Raw genomic sequence first — 20,628 nt, forward strand, 5'->3', positions numbered from 1 at the left:
CTGCGGGGTGCGTGGCCGCTCTCCCTTGCGGCAAAAGCCGGGGGGGTGCGGGGCGCGTGTTTGAGAGACTGTTTATTCCCGGTGCGATACAGAGAACTCGCGGTACGCGCCGTCGAGAGGCCGCGCACCCCTCACGTCCCCCGCTGGGACGGGTTACACGGGTGCCTCGCTGCACGGACAGCAAACGCGGGAGGGCCGGAGCAACGCCCGCCCTGGCGGAAACCCCCGCACGGAGCCCGCCCGCGCGGCAGGTGAGGGGACGGGGCGGGGCCGCGGGGCCAATGAGCGGCGGGGCGGCGCCGCGTGCGGGGCGAGTTTGCCGGTAGCGGGGCGGGCACCAATCAGCTTGCGGGGCCGGCCGGGCGCGGGCCAATGGGCGCGCGCAGGGGCGGGGCGGGGCGCGCGGAGCCGGTCCCGGCGCTCCGGGAGCGGGGCTGAGCTCCGCTCCGCTCCTCAGCAGCCCGGTCGCGGCTCCGGTCCCGGCGGGGATGTCAGCCGGTGGGGTGTAGAGGAGCGCTCCGGTGCCCCGAGAGGATGTCGGGGAGCAGCGGAGCGCTACTGCTGGCGCTGCTGGCGGCCGTGCTGCTCGGTGCCCCGGGGGTCGCGCAGCCAGTGGGGGAAGCCGCCTGCCGCCCGGTCCGCGCCGCCTTCCAAGCGCTGCAGCCCGGAGCTAAGTGGGTGCCCGAGAGCCCCGTGCCAGGTGAGACCGTCCGGCCTCGGGACTCGCGGGTGCTCTGGGGGCGGGGGTGCGCCGGCACCGGGGGCCGCTCAGGTGTGGGGCGAAGCGGCTTGCGGAGCCGGGTGCGGGCTGCCCGCCCTCCCGCCGCCTGCGGGCAGCGGCTCTTCCCCGGCAGCGCGGTGGCGGCGACCGCCGGGCTCCGCGCCTCGGGGGCGGCGGGTGCTCCCGGTTGCATCCTGCTGGGCTAAAACGGAGCTTGCGGTGACGTCTGTGGCGTGGAACTCCCCTGGGTGAGCGGGCCTTCCGCTGCTCTCGTTTGGTTTGGGGGGGTCTTTTACCTCGAGGTGACTCGTATGCGAACTTCTGCTGTCGGGCAGAGACGGGGTGCTGCCTGCAGAACCAGCCGCCCTCGCTTGCCGCTGTCGGGGGGTCCTGTCCGGTGCCAGGGGCCCGGGAGGGTGCGGGGTCCCTGCCAGCGACGGGCTCTGCTGGCCCTGGGTCTGCCCCGGCTGCTCTCCCAAACTGCGCCAGGCAGCGAGGGGGGAGGGAGGGAGGGAAATCCCGCTCTGCAAAGCCGCTCTGAGAGCACCCAGACCCTCCTCATCCCCCAGCTGGAGCTCCAGGGCTGCCCCAGAAAATGGGGCTGGAAGGAGGCGGCAGAAGCGTTCTCCGAGCTGTGTCTGTACCGGGCGGGAGGCTGGCAGGGATCTGGGCGAGGTGTTGCTCTGCTGTGCAATTAATTAACATTACAGGTGGCTGCCTGGGAGGTACCAAACCTCACCGCCTACATCCTACAAGGCTGCTTTCGGTGTGTATGCTTCGGTCCTATTTTAAGATGTAAGCGAAATAACCGAATTCCATGTCTTTTAAAGGTCTTTTTTCAGCTTTTTTGGTAACTAGGGAGTGTGAGCCCCTCGAGGTGGGTGGCTGTGCACTCCCGAGTGTGTGTACACAAACAGATAGGTTTTGATAGCTGCGTTGGAGCTGCCTGGAGAACTCGGGAGCTGTTGTGTTAGGTTAAATACGCAGCAGTGAACGCCTGCCCTGAAAAGCTTATGATCAAAGTATGAAAAGGAAGAGATAACAGGCAAACGTGACAGGCAGGGGAGGTGCAATGAGATCATCGCCAGCAGTAGCTGCTTTTAATAATGATGTGTTGAGTTACGTTTCTCGCGTGTCGCACGATCCAGAAATACAAGAGTTGCTTCAACAACAATCTGCTGCAGTGCAGGAAAGGAGGGGGACAAGTGGGGTGCCAAGGGCTGGGACTGCAAGGTGTTGTGTCTGCTGGTGCAAATCCCAAATCCTTTGGTCTGTAAGACTGTAGCAGTGCCTCAGCTTACCAACAGCTGTGAAATCTAGAGGGAGCATTTAGATGCAAGTCCTGGTGAGAGAGTACCTGCCCGATCCCTTCCTAATTTTACACCCCTTTCCCATATAATTTTTGACTCTTAATGCTTCCTTCAAACTAGCTGCAGGAGCAGCATCTCCTCTCTCTCCATGCTGCGAGGCCTTGGTCTCCTGGTCAGTATGGAGGTAGTGCTGGAAATACTTTGCGATGAAATGCTTGCATTGAGAGTTGCAGGGAGGGGAAAGAGCTGGTCTTCTCGCCACTAAAATGACAAATTCTATTGTTTGTTTGTAATCAAAGAAATGTCTTCCCTCATTTCTGTGAAAGTCGGTTAAATGTTTTGATCCCTAGGTAACTTTGTTGGAGCGTATTTTTACAGGGAGAGGTGACGGAGGGGCAGGCAGCTGGGGTGCTCCTGACAGCTCCCTGCAGGCTGTGCTGTGAGTGGTGAGGGGCTGCTGGGGCATCCATGCTGTGATGTGGTCAGTCCTTCCCCAGAAACTGGTGGCTGTTCTGGACTGGGCTGTGATTGCAGCAGGTGCCTTTGCCCAGGCATCTTCCTCTCCCAGTAGGGTTCAGGTTGCTGGAGTTGCTCAGCTGAGTTTTTGCTCCCCTGGGAGCCCCAGCTGCACCCCTGATATTCAGGAGGAGTAAGGAGCCCTTTGCCTCTCTGCAGAGCCTGTGGGTAGCTGGATCAATATCTTGTAACAGGACTGGTGTTTCAAGTGAATGCTTCCAGCTTGTTATGATGATAAAGTTCCCACATATCAAATCGAAAGTGGATTTTACATTTGCCTAAGTACATAAACTTGATCATAATTAAAGCAATGACTGCTTGCTTATACCTTGGATCTGGCCCATCTTGCATGACTCTGTGTAGTAATTACACTTCAGAGCACTCGCTTCTCCTAGTAGCAGCTGCATAAATCTCTGTAATAGAGGAACATCACTCAAGGACTATTTTCCAGGCTTCTGTTTATTGCTTTTCTTCCTTTCATACATCTGTCAATTAAAAAAAGTTTTGGATTTCCCAGCCGCAAATCACCATGGAATCGATTCTGAGAACCTTTGCCTATAGATCATATCACCCTGCAGAAACAGAGGGTTTAAACAGCTTATTTAAAACATGGGGGTTTTTTGACACAAACAGAAAATGAAGACTTCCAAAAGCCACAATTTGCATTATGAGCAGTTGTGGCTCAGGGTGTAAGTAGAGGAAATGCTGCTGAGTTGCAACAGATGCAGGAGAGATGTCCCATGGCTCTGTTTCGCTGGATCGGGGTGCATGGGCTGAGGGGACATCAGCACAGTGCTCCCCACACCAGGCTGATACTTCTAATTAAAAAAAAAAAAAGGCAATTCTGATAAATGTGAGGGAAGTGTCGTGCTGTTTCGTGAGCAGAATTAATGTTCTGGGAGTACTGCTAGCTGAAGGCGTGCATCAGGCAGCGAGCAGAAATTTGGTCTCCTCTTGTCCTGCAACCCAGGGACCAGGTTTTTGTAGCTCTGGAGCATGTTTTGGCACGCTTGGAGGTGGGGAGCAGCGTGACCTAACTACTGTCAGCTGCAGCTGACTGTTTGGAGTGGTGGGAGGACGTAGTTCACGGCAACAGCTTGACTCGAGCTAGATTAGAGGCCTTGTGCTGGAGAGGAGCGAAGGCAGGGTGATGGGAGAGTGCTTTTCGTAGGGTTTTCAGAAGTTGAGACTTATGCCAGCTCATGAGCCAGCCTGCCATTCTGTGCTGGGGTAACTTCCTCAGCCGTTCACATTCACTAATAACTATCTTTTTGTTACACTGCCTGTCTTGGTTTTCTTCTTCCTTTTGTCTTTTCCCTGCATAATTTCTCATGTATAAACAGTAACTTGAATTTCCATTTTTTTCCTGGTCTGTCTTTCTCTCCTCTTTGCCATTTGAATTTCTTTGTGTTCATGGTGAGGCTCTGGTTAATTGGGCTGATGAGTGTGGGTAGAGGGGAAGGGACGAGTTGTTGCGAGTTGCCAAGACAGGGAGAGGGGATGGCTGTGTCTGCCCTTGATCGTGTGGAAGCTGAGGAATACTTTTCTCTGTAGAAATACCTGCCAGCGGGTCTGTTTCCTCCTCCCACAGCAGAGTGCAGTTTCCAGCGTTTTGTTCATTCTCTTTGACAGAAGCAAATATGGATTCCCTCTAAGAAAATAGAGCATATTAACCTTTTGCTTTTGGAGTTGAGGTCTAAAGCTTTATAATTGGCTGGCAGACTGTGTCAAGCTTTCTTCTCTCTTCTTTTTGGCAACTGGTGTGTGCCAACGTACAATTTAGAAACTGAAAATCCCAACTCTTCCCACTGGACTCGATGTACCTTTGTTCATGAGCTGGTTCCCTTTGTACTCCTGCTCTTTTATTCTGTTTTTCCTGAGTGGGGCTAATGATACTTCTCCCTGTGCAGCCTTTCCGTTTAGCTTAGCATGGTGGTTTAAGATCTTAGTTTACTAGATAATTGAGTTTTCTGTTCTTAATTATTTCAGGCCTGCAAGTTGCTCTCTTGATACTTAAGAGAGCAGGAGCAGAACCCTAAAATTTAGTAACCTCCCCAGGCAGTGGTTTTATAGTGAGATCATTAATTTTATTTTTTTTTTCCCAGGGGTTAATTTTAACAACATCCTGAAGAGTGTTCTTCCCAGTCTTTCGAATGGCTGTAGGGTGTGTGAGACTGTAACAATCGTGTATGGTGAGTGGGTGCCCACAAATTAGCTCCATATTTTTGATGACAGTATTGTTGATACATTTGTACATTTGTTAGGAGGAAACTCTTACTCTGTAAAAACTCTCTATTCTCTCCATAACTACGTCTTTTAAAAGATGCGGTGTTATAGAGCGTTATATTTGTGTGGCAATCATCTGGCCAACATTGCAAGACCTGGGGAGGAATCCAGAGTCAGATGGCCTTGTGAAACACAAGATGGAATAGAAAATAAAGGATAAAGTAATAAATATCCCATGTAGTACCCATACTGTTCCAACTTTAATCACCCATTGAATGATGTTGGTTTATAATTTATATCTCTTTAATTAGGTTTTAAAAAGATCAGCACTTAACCTGGGTTCTGAACAGTTGCATTTCCTTTTCCCCCCCCAAATGCTGAGCATTAAAAGCCAGTGACAGATGCATGACTCCCAGTCACGTAATTTAAAAGAAGGTTTTTAATGAAAAAAAAGTATTGAAATAGCTGGGGGAAAATCCACTATATTTAAAGGTTGAATCACTGCTTTTATCTGTTTAAAGCATGATGCTGACTGCAAAACAATTAGAGAAGGAAAATTAACCCAAAGCAGCAGCTTTCTTATGGGTAATATTAACAAACTGGTGAGCTAAGAGAGTGGGGCGAAGCCGTCTGACATTTCCAGACAGCAGAAAGCAAAGGGTGCTGCTGTACGGGGTAGCAGAGCCCCCCTGTCGCATGGGCAGGAGGCTGCAGTAATGTAACATTAAGCAGGGACAGGTTCTTATTTTGGCAATGCCTGGAGTAAATTTTGAGGGAATGTTAATCTGATTTAAGGTGCTGCTGGATCTGGGTGGGCAGGCTTGTGTGCCCCAGTGGAAGGCACGGCTTGTCTGCCTGTATCTGATGACAGGGTTGGAGCTATCCTGGGATGCTTAAAATCAAAGTACAATCCTTCAGCCTCATGAAGGAGTTTGCAGCTGCCTGCAGATGTTCTCAAGGGGGCTTTTTTTGACATTTAATCCACTGAAATTATTTTCACTTCTGCTGTACTACCACCTATCTGTGGGAATAATTGTACATCAAAGTCAAATTTAGTGCTTTAAATTCACCGCTACCAGGTCTTCAGTAAAATTTCCCTGTGTCAGAAGAAGAAAGAAGAGGCAGGGTGCTGCTGAAATCACTGCAGCTGTAGAGATTAGTTCTGTCAGCTAGGAGCGTATGCAAAATTACTGGAGCATTTACACTGCTGTTCCCCAAGATGGCATAAATGGCACAGTGCTCTGACAGTGCCCGGCGTCCGCGTGCCTGTGGAAGGGGCCACATCCAGCTCCTCACCCATGGGAGTTGGGTGTCGGAGGGTCAGGCTCCTGTCCTTAGCATTGCATCAGTATCACTAGTCTTGCAAGGCTTGGTATGTGAGCATCCAAATGCAGTTTATTAAAACCGTTGGAGTAATTCGTGGGACACTTTCTTTCCAAAAATGAATTTGTAATGATTTATAGCAGAAGGAGGAGGTTGTTTGCAAGGGCCAAGGCTGGCATTACGAGGTGTAATGGCTTGAAACTTTAAGAAAAAGGGTGGTGGTGTAGGTTGGGAGATAAAAACAGTCTTAACAGTAAGGGCCGTTAGGCAGTGGAATGGGCTTTGCTATCTAGTCCGAGCTATCACTGGAGGTGTTTGTGTGAAATAAAATGCTTAGAGGGGGTGGATTGGGGGGCGGGGGGGTAGGATTTGATGACTCACAGGACCTTTTCCATTGCATTTTTGGAGCCAGAAATGTGTGGCAGTTTAATTCATGCTAGTGTCTGGTCTGTAGGCTCGTGGCGCGTTTCCAGGCATTTGTGTCTCAGCATCCACCGTGCTTCTGGAGAACGCGCGGTTTACACGGCTCCTAGCACTTGGGGTGCAGGATTTGGGTCTCTTGGGTGGTGGTGCAGCATGAGTGCAGAAGAGGGTCCTCCAAGCAACAGCATGAGTAAACCCCAGACATATTCTCAGGTCAAAAAGTGCCATCCCAGTTTCATTGGTGTCTGCTGGGGCTGGGGTCAGTGGGGTGGGTTAGTGGCTCCTGGGGGACTGGGGTCCTGGGCATCAAAACCTCTTTTCCTTACTGTGGGGACTTACAGATGGGACTGTTTGGGTCTGCTCACCATCTGAGAAAGCCATTTACAGAAAATAGCTGGCAGATGGGAGTCAGACCCCCATTCCCTGGCCCTCTGGAGCAACGCTCTGTGCCACGAAGGACCTTGTCCCTGGGAGCTGATAAGAGCCTGTCCTGCCTGTATTGACCTGTTGCGTTTACCGTGACATTTCTGGTCACCGGTGTTAGTTGGCTATCTCTGTAAAATGTTTTAAGCTGTCAGAGTTAATTCCCCGGCTTTTTCCTCCTCCTCCGTGATTGCTCTGCTACAGCATGTATCTTTTTACTTCACAAAAATAACAATCCATTTAAGGGGACAAATTGACTTAATTGCTAAAAAGAAGGATGGGATGTGAGTAGATGACCTTGCTGCTTCCTATCCCTGGCTTTAACTTGCACAGATCTCTTAATTGCCAACTCTCAGATTTTCTATATTGGTATTTCCATTAATCATGGAAGTTTTTTTTTAATAATTTGAAATGTGTCCTAATATAATAAATGTAGGAGGAAATAAGCTTTGTATTAACAAGAAATTTATGTCTGTATTATAGTGTTAAAGGGACCATGCTAAGCCTTTTTGTGGTGTAAATTGACTTGGATTTGACTTTAAAAAACCTCTTTAACTTGCTGTTATATAACCACTTCTCATTAATGCAGTGTCTTGCTGTTATGTGGTTTTATGGTCCCTGTTATTTTTTTGATGCATGAAATACCTGTCGCTGTGCTCCTCTGGAGTGGGTTAGTTCATGAACCATTGAGCCTCAATCTTTAGATGTCAGTGGTGCTGGCTCTTTGTTGGAGGGCTTGATGAAGGAATTAGTGTTGCACATTCTGCTTTGCAGAAGGGGAAACTGAGGCAGCAGATAGAGGTGGAGCTGGGATAGTGTTGTGGGTCCAGCCTTGGGCTGGGCCTCTTTCTCCCCCTTTGCCATGCGTTGTTTTGCAGTGACGGCAGAACTTGAAGTACTTAAACTCCTTTCTCCACGTGAAATGCACTTTGAAGTGTTTCATGGTGTTTTTCCCAGGCTGTGCCAGGGGAAGGGATGGGGCTGGAGGGAGGAGGGTTTCTGCTGTCGCTGCTCCCGAGCCCTGACAGGTGGTTTTCCCTCGGTGGTGTGCATGACTCTTCTTCAGGAGGTGCACGATTGAACTGACATTAATATTAATCCTGTTCTTCTAGAGTACACTTACAAGAGTGACTTTTGACACTTTCTAGTAATTAGTGAGAGAGTGGATGTGGTAAAAGACTCTTAAGGAGAGGAGAGGGGAACCTGGAAGGATGTGTAATCCTTCCAGAGCAAAGGTGACCAGACTTGCTTTTATTGAGGAAAAAAACCTCTACAGCAAACAGTAAGGCAGAGCGAGGGCTGAACGGTTTGTGGAGCCTTCACCCTGTCTGGGCTATCAGTCACTGGCTTGGGGACTGCTTCCTAATCCTGGCTCTGGGCAGTGCTGAGCCTAACAGGGAGGTGCTCCTGCTCTGGGCACAATGCAGTTTGGGTGGCAGACACTGAAATGGGAGGTTCTTGCTGCTGTCTGGCCCTGGATAGCTGTTTTTAATGGAGTTGCTGCTTACTGTTTGAGTTTCTAGCAGCATCATCTGATCAGATGTGTTTTGCATGATGAGGACTGTTTGCTTTGATATGAGCTTATTGTTCTGCTTGTGTTTGTGGGGCCACAGTTTGCTACTGGAAGTTGATCGAGAATGAGACTCTTTGTTGCTTCTACTTCCAGCTCTTCTGTTCGATCTTCTCCTGTTGTCTGAACCCAAAAGATGAATATTTTTTTTCTAGATTTTTATTTATCACTTTTAGCTAACAGCACTTCCTAAAGTTGTCTGCTACCTTCAGGAGTAAGAGCTTTGAGAATGCTTTGGGAATGAAAAAACTAAAAGTTTAGCATCGCTGACCTGTGCTTTGAGTTACAGCTTGATGCCAGAGCAAGTAATGTTCCTCTTGCCTTTGTCCCCTGTCTTTCATACCGTTCTGGTGAATGGGTGGAGGTGCTGCCCATGCAGTGGCACCTCTGCTGCTGAAAAGGCACTTGCCTTTGGCTGTGCTCAGTGCATGCCTCGGGACCCGTCCCTCTGTATCTCTTCACATGTGAAGGGATGGACCTTGGGCTTCGCCTGTTGCAATGGAGTAAGGATGGGATGGTGAAATTGGTGGGAGGACTCAGGAGATAGGTACAGTTAGAAGTCTGCACTAAAAAAAAAAATGTCATTGTTGTGCTCTCCTGTTACCATTATTTCTGTGGATGCAAAAAGATGGAGATCACAGGCAAATAACACAGCTGTTACTTGTTTTAAGCTAGTTTTAAGTCTTTATGCAAATTACAAGCATATCCTGCGTGCTGAGCTACGTGCATTACTCTGTTCATTGTAAATCCACAGCTTCAAATCCTGGCTCCTTTTTCCATCTCCCACTCCATCTCTTCTGGCTGCCTGCAGCTCGTCACCGACGTGCTGGTAGGCATGCAGGAGATAGCAGGGCAGTGCTCTGTATCGCTCTGCTCGGCACCAGCGCATCAGTGGATGGAGTGTGTGGGAGCTTAAGCAAGCAGCGTGCTGGCAGGCATACACAGCAAGCTCTCGGGGGCTATTGCTCAGCAATCCTGGCTCTGCCTTATCAGTCTTCTCCTTCGGCCAAGCTGCTTGCTCAGGACAAATTCCAGAAATGTCATCAATTTGCCCGAACAGTAATTGTGGCAATATCAGTGTATGGAGTTGGTTTCCTCTCCGCTTCCAGCAATTCCACCTCCTAATGCAAATTTTCTGCCCTTCTTGTGTCTCTCTCCAGGGTCGGATCTGCAAGTATGTATCCCGAAGGGCTCCACGTGCTGTTCGAGGAAGATGGAGGAGAAGTACCAGGCAACAGCTCGCCTGAACATGGAGCAGCTTCTGCAGTCAGCCAGCATGGAGCTGAAGTTCCTCGTCATCCAGAATGCTGCAGTCTTCCAAGGTGAGCGCTGGGGTGCTCTAGGCATGTGGCAGGAGGAGAAGGTGCTTCTGCTCCTCTTCCTCAGCACCTGGCAATCAAAAGTGCAGGTGGCTGGAAGCTTTCTGTTCACTCGTTTTCATAGGTTTGTATATATTATATATGCTTATTTATGATAAATAATACACCTGGTTTGGTATATGGCTGCTCTGCAGGGCTTGTCCTAAATATTCCTGTAGCTGAAACAGCAAGTGTGAATTTAAGGACTAAACCTCTTCAAGTGCAAATCTAAAACTAAATGAAAAACCCACTTCTCCAGGAATTAAAATATCTGTGCAAGTACCATCTTGTCTGATTCTGCCAGTCCTGAAAACCAGGCTGCAGTAATATGATCTGGTTGTCACCCCAGTGTAATGCTTGGTAAGCGTCTGACTAAAATGTGTATATTGATTATTGTTATCCACTGGAAAACAAGGCTGGTTATTCCATGTGAAGGTGGGTAGAGGCTGCCTTGTTCAAGAGTGCAGTTGCTGGTGCTTGTTGCTGTGGGGTATTTGAGTGCTTGGTAACCTGATGCCACGCTATATGGTGGCAGCCTCTCTTCGTTTTCTAAAGATAATGTGATGTATTGTCTTTTTAGCAAAACTGATCTTTGACAAATATTTTCTACTGTGGATACACACTAGTTTGTGTCACTTAAATATGTGATTATTTTTTTTAGGGCTTTTACACAAGCAGAACTTATTCCATCCATGGTTAATGTGTGGTGAAATGATTGCTTGTTTGAGTGCTCTCTTATCGAGGTTCCATCATTCTATATTAATGGCATTTTTGCCTATATTTAAAAAAGAAGGCATGAGCAGTCAAGCGTTTTTTCCTTCGTGCTGATATTTTTGCAGAATAATTGATTTATTTTTGTTCATGCCTCACTAACAGCAAGACCCAAAGCCTGCTGAAGCCTGTGGCAAAGCTCTGTTCTGGTCTACAACTGACTGATGAAGTCTAATGTATTGTTTTTCTCAGTGTAAGATCAAATAAATTGCTGAGGAGGCAACAGTGTATTTTTTTTCACAATACTACTTAATTCAGTGACCATTAAGCTCCAATTCAGCTAAACAGAATGGAGTAAAACTAAGAAGAGATTGGTTTCCTAGGCATTGGAAATGTGGACTAGCTTCAGAAATGGTGAATAACCTAACTGGAATACGAAGCGTCTGCCTCCTCCCCTATCATTTGACAAAAACAGCGCAACATTAGAGTTTTTATTGTGTGTGGGAACGATGCCCTGTGTTACTATAGGTTTTGCATAGCAGAGTTGGGTGCTCTAGCTGTGAATTTTCTCCTCTTCTGGAGAGAGTTGAATCACTTGCTCTGATTTTTGTCTTTCCTCTCTTTCTTAAAATTGTGATTTCCATCCTGGCCATGAGAGCCCTTTCCCCGTGCAGGGTTTTTGGAGCTGATACTACTCTGAAAAGCCTTGGTATGCAGAATTGCTGTTCTTGGTGGTGGGGAAGAAAAGCATTTAATTGAAGAATTCCTGACCACTTTTGCTTATAAAAAAGCTCATGACTAATTTTAAAGATCTTTTGCTCTCCCATTGTAGAAGAGGAATTTGTAGCTGGAACCACTGAGGAGCTCACTTTAATTACCTCGTATAAAGTGTTTTGAACTTAGAAGGGTAATTCATTAGTCTTTGAAAATCGTGTAGTTTTATTATCTTTACATTTAGTCTCAAAGTCTGTAGAAGAACACTTTTAATAGGTGGATCTTTTGATTGCTGCTTGTTTAAGAGTATTTTGATGGCTGCAGTGCCAGAGGCTGTTCCAGCTATAGAAATTGTGCTTGGACCCAACATACGACAGTCTGATTTCTTGCTTCTTGGCACTGCTCATGGTAGGGGACAGGCTTCTATCTCAAGACATCACTAAGGGAGCTGGTGCTGGGGGGTAGTGTCTTGAATCAAGCCCCACCAGTGTGCTGTTTGCTTCCTCCCACATTGCCAAGGTATGTGCTGCAACAGCTGTCTGCAGGTCAGAAAACTTGCTGCTGCCCTGGCACAGCTGGGGAGCGTAGGATGCCCGTCTCAGGGGTGTGCCTGGGACTGTGCAGGCTGCATTCAGCTATAGGGGTAATGCTGAAGCTGTCAGGGAAGAGCCACCCGTGACTGCTGTTGGAGCCCCTGGGTTCCCGAGCATCTCCTGCAGGTCCTGCTCCCACATGGTGTCTCCTACTCGAAGCTGGGGACAGATGCCCTGTGGCTTCAGTTGGGACTGCAGGAGTGGGCTAGCTCAGCAGTGCCAGCTCTCGCAGGCATGCTCTGGCAGGGGAGAAGGCTCTCCGTGTGTGTCTTGCGTTGTGTTGGACCCCATCCTGCACAGAGGATGGGTAATTGTACCGCTCTCTAGAGCGGGGTAATATGTTGGTATGGAAACATGTCCTAACCACTCATGTTAAAAACACAAACGTGAAATCCTTCAGAGTTAATTTCAATATCTTTAGCCTGGGATCTAAAGGGACTGCTAGTCTGACAAACAAAATCTCACCCAGATGTTATTATTTTGCACCAAATTTAATTTCTTCCTGCCGAAGCTGGAGTGGCGTCTCTGCTGATAAAGATCAAGGGAAATTGTCTGGCATTTACAGAAAATCTCATCCAGGCCTATCTGTTACAATGTTCACTTAGCAAAGTTTATTAGATTATTAGTTTTAGACCCTTGGGCTTTTTCTTTATTGCAGTTAAGAAGGAAAAATCCCAACCAAAAAAATCCTCTCTTCACTAAATTTAAATGGTACAATTAGCTCCTGGTCTTATCTTACAGGCATTTCTTTAAATTATGAAGATGATTTAAGTAGTGATTTAATTCTTTGGAAACTTGCTGCGTTTGACAATGTTAAAATGGATTGTAGCTGCCTTGACTGCAGTTAAATCTTACTCTAGGATTTTGAGGGCAGGTTTTTTCACTTTCACGCGGTGTATCTCTGCTGGTATCTGCCCGTGTGTGCACCTTCCGGCTCAGGTTCTCCGCTGACAGCAGCTCTGTTGTGTACCATGAAGCTAGGCTGAACCACATCACTTCAAAACTTGCTTATGTGTCTTTTTGACAAGTGGCATTTAGTGTTGCTCTGGGGTTCTCATCCAAACTAAATGGTGAGTTAGTGCGACTAACCTGCTGTGGCAAACGGCGAGAGCCCTGCCTACAGTTTGCTTTCTCTCCTCTCTTTCTCCTACCATAGATCTTGGCTTTTTTGTGGGGAGTTTCTGGCCCTGCCACTACCTAAGCTTTTTGTATTAAAAAAAATAAAAAAAACAAAACAAAAAAAACCAAAAAAGCCCTCAACAAATCCTACTGATTTCCTAAATATTAAATCTGAACCTGAATAGCTCAGTTTTGTGGAAGGTAAACTTGAACAGGAAAATACCATGGGGGGTTCTTGTTTTTTCCTCCTTCCCTCACTAAAGAGCTCTGTTCCCTGGGGTTGGGTTGTGTGCATGTTCATCAGTCTGATGCCTCCTGCTTCCTAGGTTTGGGAATTTGGTTTGATCACTTAATTTCTTGTCCTGCACATTGTCTGTGTTGCACTGTGGATAACAGAAAATTAAAGCTTTAGCAGCTGCTCAGATGCAGCTTTCATGGTATACTCCTCCTAGTTCTTTGTCCAAGGGAAAAGGTACTTTTTTTTAAAAAGTGGAAAGACTGCAACACAATTAAGCACAGAAGGACCCTCCAAGGGAAGAGGAACATCTGCACCCACTGCTTTGTGTAGGACTTGCTGGTAATCTTCCCCCTCCAGCAAATGTGAAGCACAGGAATAGGAGAGCTGACTACTTGGGGCTGCTTCTCCAGGAGTAATGCAGTGTGCTCCTAGAGAAAGTTGTTTTCATTATTCTAAGTGATTGCTCAAATAAGCTATCAGCTGGATCTCACGTTACCCTTCTCCAGCCTCTTCTGTGGACGCTAGTCAAATCCTGAAGCGGCCTCTTTGCATGGTGCAAGCGCCAGGCTGTCGGGGCATGTTGGTGGCTGCTCTGCGATCTCCTGGCAGTGATGGTGAGGTCGTTGGAGCCAGCCCGGTAGCAGTGGTGTAAATCCTGAGATGCACCATATGCCTATTTCTGACCCTGAATCTAGCCACCCTGCTGCTTGTGTGGGCGCAGGGCTTGCCCACATATTGGGGAGTTATTCCCAAATAACTCCTGTGGGGCTGCAGAGCTTCTGGGACTTTGGGAATGCAGCGGACAGTGGGAAGGCAGGAGTGCAATTACCTGAACTGGAAAATTGGCTGGGGTGCCGCAGTTGAATCCCCCTTTGTGAAAGCCAGTAGGCCTAAAGTAAGACCTCATCTGTTCCTTCTCAAAGGCAACGGCATTTCATCTTCTGCAAATGGCAGCAGGAAGACAAAAGGAGCTTTGCTGGGTACCTAAGGGGAGCTTGCAGGGGCTACAGAGATTTGAGGGGCTTTTGGGATGTGTGTTTCAGAGTAGTTTCTAGGAAGACAGTGATAAATCAATATGGTTAAACCTGCCTGTACGTGTATGGTATTCTCTTATTCACGGGAGAATCCTCTTTCCTCTCCCCTCTGGAGCGGAGCCCTCTGTGGTTCTGGCAGAGCAGGTGGCGTGGGGAGGATGTCTATTCATCTCCCCTTGTGTGCTGCGGTAGGATAAAGGCAGAGCTGTAACTCTTAGTCCTACCAGGCAGCTCTGAAGGCTGTAAATCCTCCATTAGGCATAAATGCAGCCACTTTGGTTATTTACACTATCCATTCATATCTGTCAGGAGTGAAGGCGGTTTTGACATTGCAAGCTTCTATCAGGTTATCTTTAATCAGTTTAGAGGCACCTAAGCCACAAATATATCAAATAGCCAATCCTAATGTTGGAGTCCTCTAAAGTATGACTGAATTATTTATTTTGTTATGATGAAAATGTCTGGGCTTTATTGGGTTTTCTTTGAAGAACTTGATTCTGCTTGAAGTCTGAAAGATAAAAGATCAGTGATTGTCTCTCCAAGTTTTTTATTCTGAATCCTTCAAGGCTTTTCATTTTTCACGAGCTGCTGTTACTACTTTAGAGTCAAGGTGAGGGAGTTGAGATTTCTTTTATTCTATTAAAGAGGTTTAAGTATATAAAAACTTACCTTTGTTAATTATGCCTTGCATGGGTAAATCCAAGATGCACGTGACATCCATTAAGTGAGAAGAGATAGGCTGTGTGGTGGGAGCTGTTGGACGTTAATCACCAAGATGGGTCCACTGATACCAGTGCTGCCCAGCAGAACTTGTGTCTTATCGTTTGGAATAGTTTAATGCTCCAGCATCTTTAAGCCAATTAAGTCTGACAACACAGGAGGATCTTTCAGGTGTTGGCATGGGAAGAGCCTTGGATGGGCTTTAGCACCATGCCGTTCTGCAGACCACTGTCACTGACAGTGTGGGGAGGGAGGGAGGCAGCGATACGGGGCAAGTGGAAGAAGTTTCTAGCTGGAAAAGTTAATAACTATTTCTGAATGTGTAAAGCAGTGGAGGTGAGAGGTGCTGAGAGTCGGGAGGTCTTGGAGTTGTACAAGCCCTGCGGAGGGGAGATGTGCCCTGGGGACCAGTGGGCCACAGTTGTGGTGTGTGCGTGGGTTCAGATATCGAACCAGAGTGCAGGTTTGGATCATTGGCCAGGATTGCACAGCTTTTCTATGCTGGAGAGAAGTGATTATGGTTACCTGAGTAAATGTAAAAAAAAAAAAAAAAAAATTCTTAGTAGTAGTCAAATGTGATGAGTGAGGTGGTCAGCTTAATAGCTGCAGATGTGTTGTAAAAAGTGCATGTGAAAATGTGAGCTCTTGCTTGTGGGCTTGTAAAATATTAAGCTGACATTTTAGAGTGGACACAAAGAATGAATTAACTTTTGAAAGAGAATATTAAAACTCTAATTAGACTTTACAAGTAAATAAGCACCACAAATAGTATCATTCCTGTTCCTAATGAGTCCTCTGTTAACTAAAGGCTTGCTGCATCCTTCTCCGATGCACCTATCTCCACAGCGGCAGTTCTTCTCTCTGAAAGCTGCTCGTTTTGTTGTTGTTGTTTTAATTTTTTACATTAACGTGTATTATTTAAAATAGGAATTGTCTCTCTGGGTCAGTTCAGGCCAGTATTCTGCCTTTGGCAGTGGTTCCTGCCAGATGCTTTGGATGCACAAAGTTTGTACTGGAAAACTATGGTGATACATTTCCCAGGTTGATAAAGATGTTCTAAACTGATGATTACAGGTAGGTGGAAAGAGCTGTCTGCATAATGAGAGATCTCCAGTTGTCAGAATTGGTCTAGGGAGGTAATGTTTCCTTTCAAATAACCAGAACTTATTGTTCATAAATCACAGTTAATCTGTTTATTACACTAGCATATGAAGCTGGAAGTCTGAAGTGTGCTATAATGCTTAGCTTTAGGAGCAGAGCTGTAATAGTAGCAGCAGTTTCAAATGATTTGAAATGGGGGATCAGCAAAATGCAGGAGTTTGTGGAGGCTCTGGGCATTAAAAATGACTGCTGAGGATTGATGAGTTTCTTTAACAAATTGTAAAATCCATCATGCAAGAGTTAGGGCATGAAACTGCCCTCCTGAGCCACATAAACCATGGGTTTGGAAGTGTTGCATGACAGTGCACACTACTGGGAAGGGAGATTTTGAAAGATGTTTGGTTTTGCTTTTGTTTCTTCCTTTTGCTGCCTGGAGTTTCCATGCCAGCACAGTGTTGGCATGCAGCTCGCTAGGCTCTGGGTGTGCTGGATGGGGCTGCTTCCCCGGAGGAGCCCCTCGGTTGCTCCTCGCGATGCTGAGCCTGAGATATGGGGCTTCCCTCTTGCATGAGCTCCCTCTCCCCTGCTTCAGTCACTACCATAGTGGTCACATTTCCCTTGATCTTCCAAACTCCCGGTGCATCTTGGACAGCTTTGCACAGCCCTTGCTCACAGCTGATGGAGAGCTGGACGTGCATCTCTGGGGCACTTCCTTACAGAAGGGAGCTTGTTGGCTCTTGCTGCTGTTTGCCTGCATCCCCGTTAGAGCTCTGCAATGCACACCCACACCGACAGCCTCTCGTGCTTCCATCTGCATTTCCATGCAGCGAGGGCCCCTGTGGGGTCCCCGTGTTGGGTATTATCCATAGGTTGGCTGCTGTAGGAAGAAGCTGAATTGTGCCTTTGTAGAGGGCAAGCAGCGACTCCCTGGCATGTCCATGGAAGAGTGAAGTGTGTGGTCGGAGGTAGCCCCAGCCCCTGCTTTTGGGATCTCTGTGGCTTGAGGGGTGCAGCCGTGGGGAATTGCATGTGTTTGAGATCCCTTCCCTGTGTCCTGCCTCTCTTTATTTTTCCCCTGCAATTAAATACTGCTGATGCTCTTCCCCTCACCAGTGAAATGAGGCTTGGAGGTTAATAGGGGTCTTTTTGCAACTGCCTACATGCTGCTTCAGCAGTTTTTAAACACTGTGCTTGGTGTCTGGGCTATAGGGGTCCCCAGTTCAAAGTGTGCAGAGGAATTCCTGGATAGTTGTGGACCTGCATTCTGTCCCGTGCCAGCTCTGTTGCTGGTCTTCTGCTGTGAAAGGGGATGGTCCTCCCCTGCTTACGAGGGACATAGGGAGGCATTGGCCATGGGCACCCTGGGGCTGCTCCCTAGGCAGGGCCATGGCTGATGCTGCACCCACATCCTCTTGTGTCCATGGTGCTCTGCCTCCATGGGAGATGTGGACCTCTTGGATGGGGAGGTGTCTGGGCTGGGTCTCTGCAGGAGCATCATGGCCTTGCCAAGAAGCCTGCAGTGTCTCCTGCAAGTCCTCCACATCCATGTCCCTGTACTGTGCAGTGTGGTGGTGCTGCCTCCGTCCCATCTGCTCTGAACCCGTGCTGGCAAAGCACGATCCTGCGTTCCCTGTCGGAGTGTGAATTGTGAGATAACCAGGGAGTGAGGGCTTCTGTGTTCCTTCGAGTCTTCCGCTTCTACAAGTGGGCTGTTTTCTGTAATTACCTTTTGAGCTGCAAGTTATCATCTTTTGATAGTTCAAGTACTAACATTCTTAAAATGCCTCCTAATGCTATAAAGCAGTCAAATGACATCTTTCTAGCTTGCAGTAGGATGATATAAATGTTGTGATACCCTTGAATGTGGTATTTATAGAACTGCTTGGTGTCGTTGAATTTTTTGTTTTATTTTTTCCTTTGTAATTCCAGTACAGAAATGGGCATGGTGGCATCTTCCATCTTTTGGCCTGAAAGACTGAATAGAGGTGTTCTCATTGTGCAAAGTGTTTAAAAAGCAAACAAGAGCTGGTTTGCATTTCCTCAAGAGGAAACAGGGGAAGAAGCCAGCACCCAGCAATAAAGGCAGACACTGTCTCTGTAAAGAAAACATTTGCTAGATTGTCATCTACTTTACTTTTAAAGCAGCAATAAGATATAGCGATAAAATGGCCAATGGCGCCTTTCATCTGAAGAAAATGAACTCTTGCTGAGCCAATTAAACTGTCAATACGCTAAGGTTTCACGTTCCCTTGAGCAGACTGGATCACCTCAGGTGTGTTACTCACTCTGACTTCACCACTGATGTGAAATCAATTTTAGCAATTTATAATCTTTCATTTTACTGTGAAAGTATATTAATCTGTGAAAAACACCACTCAAATACTGAGGACAGATGAGAGCTTTCTACGTGAGTGTGTATAGCTGGCAGTGCCTCTTGGATTGTCTGGTATGTAGAAGCCTGTGTAACTTTTGGACACACTAGAGGCATCTACAATCCAGTTCTCAAGCTTTGGGCCTTATCCTTAAAATATCCAGTTCTCAAATCATGGGAGTATTTTGGTCTAATTTTTCACTACTCAACTGCAGTAGTTTGAAATAAACTTTATTCCTTCAGTCCAGATGAGGCATGCCTTTCCACATTCTTTCTGATATCACGAGCAGCAGAGAAGCGAGCATGGCAGACTCATAGTATGCGCACTGCTTGTTGGAAAATAAAGCAGATGCGTCTAGCATGGATGGTGGAGAGATGCTGAGGGATGTGGGATCTTCCTTGTATTTTGTTTCTGTGGCAACAGTATCTAAATGGGTTTAGGTTTTCCTCCTTCTGCTGTGAAGAGGATGCAGGCTGGACTGTGTCCAGTTCAGACCGATGTGCCCAAGGGAGATGTTACCTGGAAAGCCCCTTTCACCCAGTTACACTGGGATTGCTGTACCTGGTGCTGTGTCTACTTGCAGCCCTCAGAGTGGAGGTGTCTGTACTGTGAGACACAGCACCATTGCTCTGGGGTGACCTCATTGCTTGCTGTGTTGGACATTGCTTCAAGGTGACCTCATTGCTTGCTGCGTGGACAGTGTTCCTCTGAAGTAGGCTTTGTTTTGGCATCATCTTGGGTTGTGTGGGTGTATGAGAAGCTTTGCTTTTGAAATTAAAGCTCTTGCACGTTGGCTGCAGAGAAATGTGATTGAAGTGCATCTCGGAGACAGATCCCATCAGGCGGTTGGAAAGAGCCCCAACTCTTATTAAGCTTTGGGAAGGGATGGCATTTGTCTCAATAGTGCCCAGTGATTTGTCTTGCTAGTGTCACTAGCAGTGCTCTCCCCAGCTGAAAACAGCAATGCAATAGTTACTGACTAGTTCTGTTGCTGCCTTTGGGCTTCTTTTTAAAGCCAATAAGAACATTAAACCCTTCTGCCTTTCTGATGGGCCGAACAGGTTTTTTTTCTCACAAAGGGAAAATATTTTTGATCTTAATTCTCATCCAAAAGGCTTAATGATGCTGCAGTTGATTTGCTGGTCCTATGCAACCTGAGTGCTGCTGCTGGTGGTGTGTGGGTGGAGGGCTGGAGTCAAAGTCAATTCCTGTTGGCCCATGATGACTTAAGGAGTTGGTTGCAGCATGCCTGAGAATGTTTTCAGCTCTGCTTTGTATTGTAGATTAGTTAAAAACTGCTACAAAATAGAAATTGGTGACCAGTGTGATGAAATGACTTATTTTTTCCACCCTTCCCTCTGCGGTAGTGCCTGGAAGTGACACTGGTGGGATGGTGATACCTTGGCATACTCGGATCTTATGCTAAAAAGACACAGGAAAATACTTCAGGATGTATTTATGCAATGAGCTACGTAACTTTTGATACTGGATTTAGCAGTGGTTAGATTGAAACTGTAGCTGCTGCAGTGTGCACAACGGCTGGCTTTCTTTTCATGGTTTTGATGTGATGCTGGATTGGGTCTGTTTGTCCCATGTGACACTGGTGGGTCAGAGTCGGACAATTGGGTTTGCATGTGGCATTTGGTGCTGCACCGGAGAAGAGTGAAAACTCTCATGGGTGAAGGAAAATGCACTTCAATGAAGTAATGCATCTAGGAATCAATGCATCTTCTATGGCAGATGAAATGCAGGAAGCACTGCGTATTTAATCAGATAATATTTAAAAATAATTTTAATTGAAAAAAAAATCATCTGAATGTGTGCTTGGGGGGAAAAAAAATCACATAACCCTGTTAGTTAGAAAGTGAAGATTAAAAACACCAACCCTCTGAGACAAGGCAAAACAAAGTGTAGATCAATTGTAAACAAATTCTATTGCTGATTAGCTCTTCCCAAATTTGTCATCTTCAAGTCAGAAAATCTATGATTGAGTGTCATAAAGAAGTAATTTTAAAAGCAGTAGAGAACAGTAAGGCTGCCTCTAGGATTACAGCTCACAGCTTTGGAATTCACTCTTTTTGAAGGAAATTGAGTAACAGATTGCAGTAATACAGCATATTTGTATTGGTCAAATTCCTATTGTGACAGCAGTGAAA

General features: G+C 46.9%; 1 protein-coding gene across 1 annotated transcript in view; it reads left to right on the forward strand.

The window, feature by feature from the left end:
- The first annotated feature begins 431 nt into the window (after window positions 1-431).
- The window catches only part of GPC3 (glypican 3), a 153,531-nt gene continuing 133,334 nt past the window's right edge, over window positions 432-20,628 (forward strand). The window contains exons 1-2 of the mRNA XM_074882898.1: window positions 432-700; window positions 9,673-9,834. Coding sequence (XP_074738999.1) covers window positions 535-700; window positions 9,673-9,834 — 328 coding nt within the window. The 5' untranslated portion in view covers window positions 432-534. The remainder of the gene's footprint in view (window positions 701-9,672; window positions 9,835-20,628) is intronic.

Source organism: Strix uralensis, chromosome 13 (genome assembly GCF_047716275.1).
Source record: "Strix uralensis isolate ZFMK-TIS-50842 chromosome 13, bStrUra1, whole genome shotgun sequence".
Classification (NCBI taxonomy): Eukaryota; Metazoa; Chordata; class Aves; order Strigiformes; family Strigidae; genus Strix; species Strix uralensis.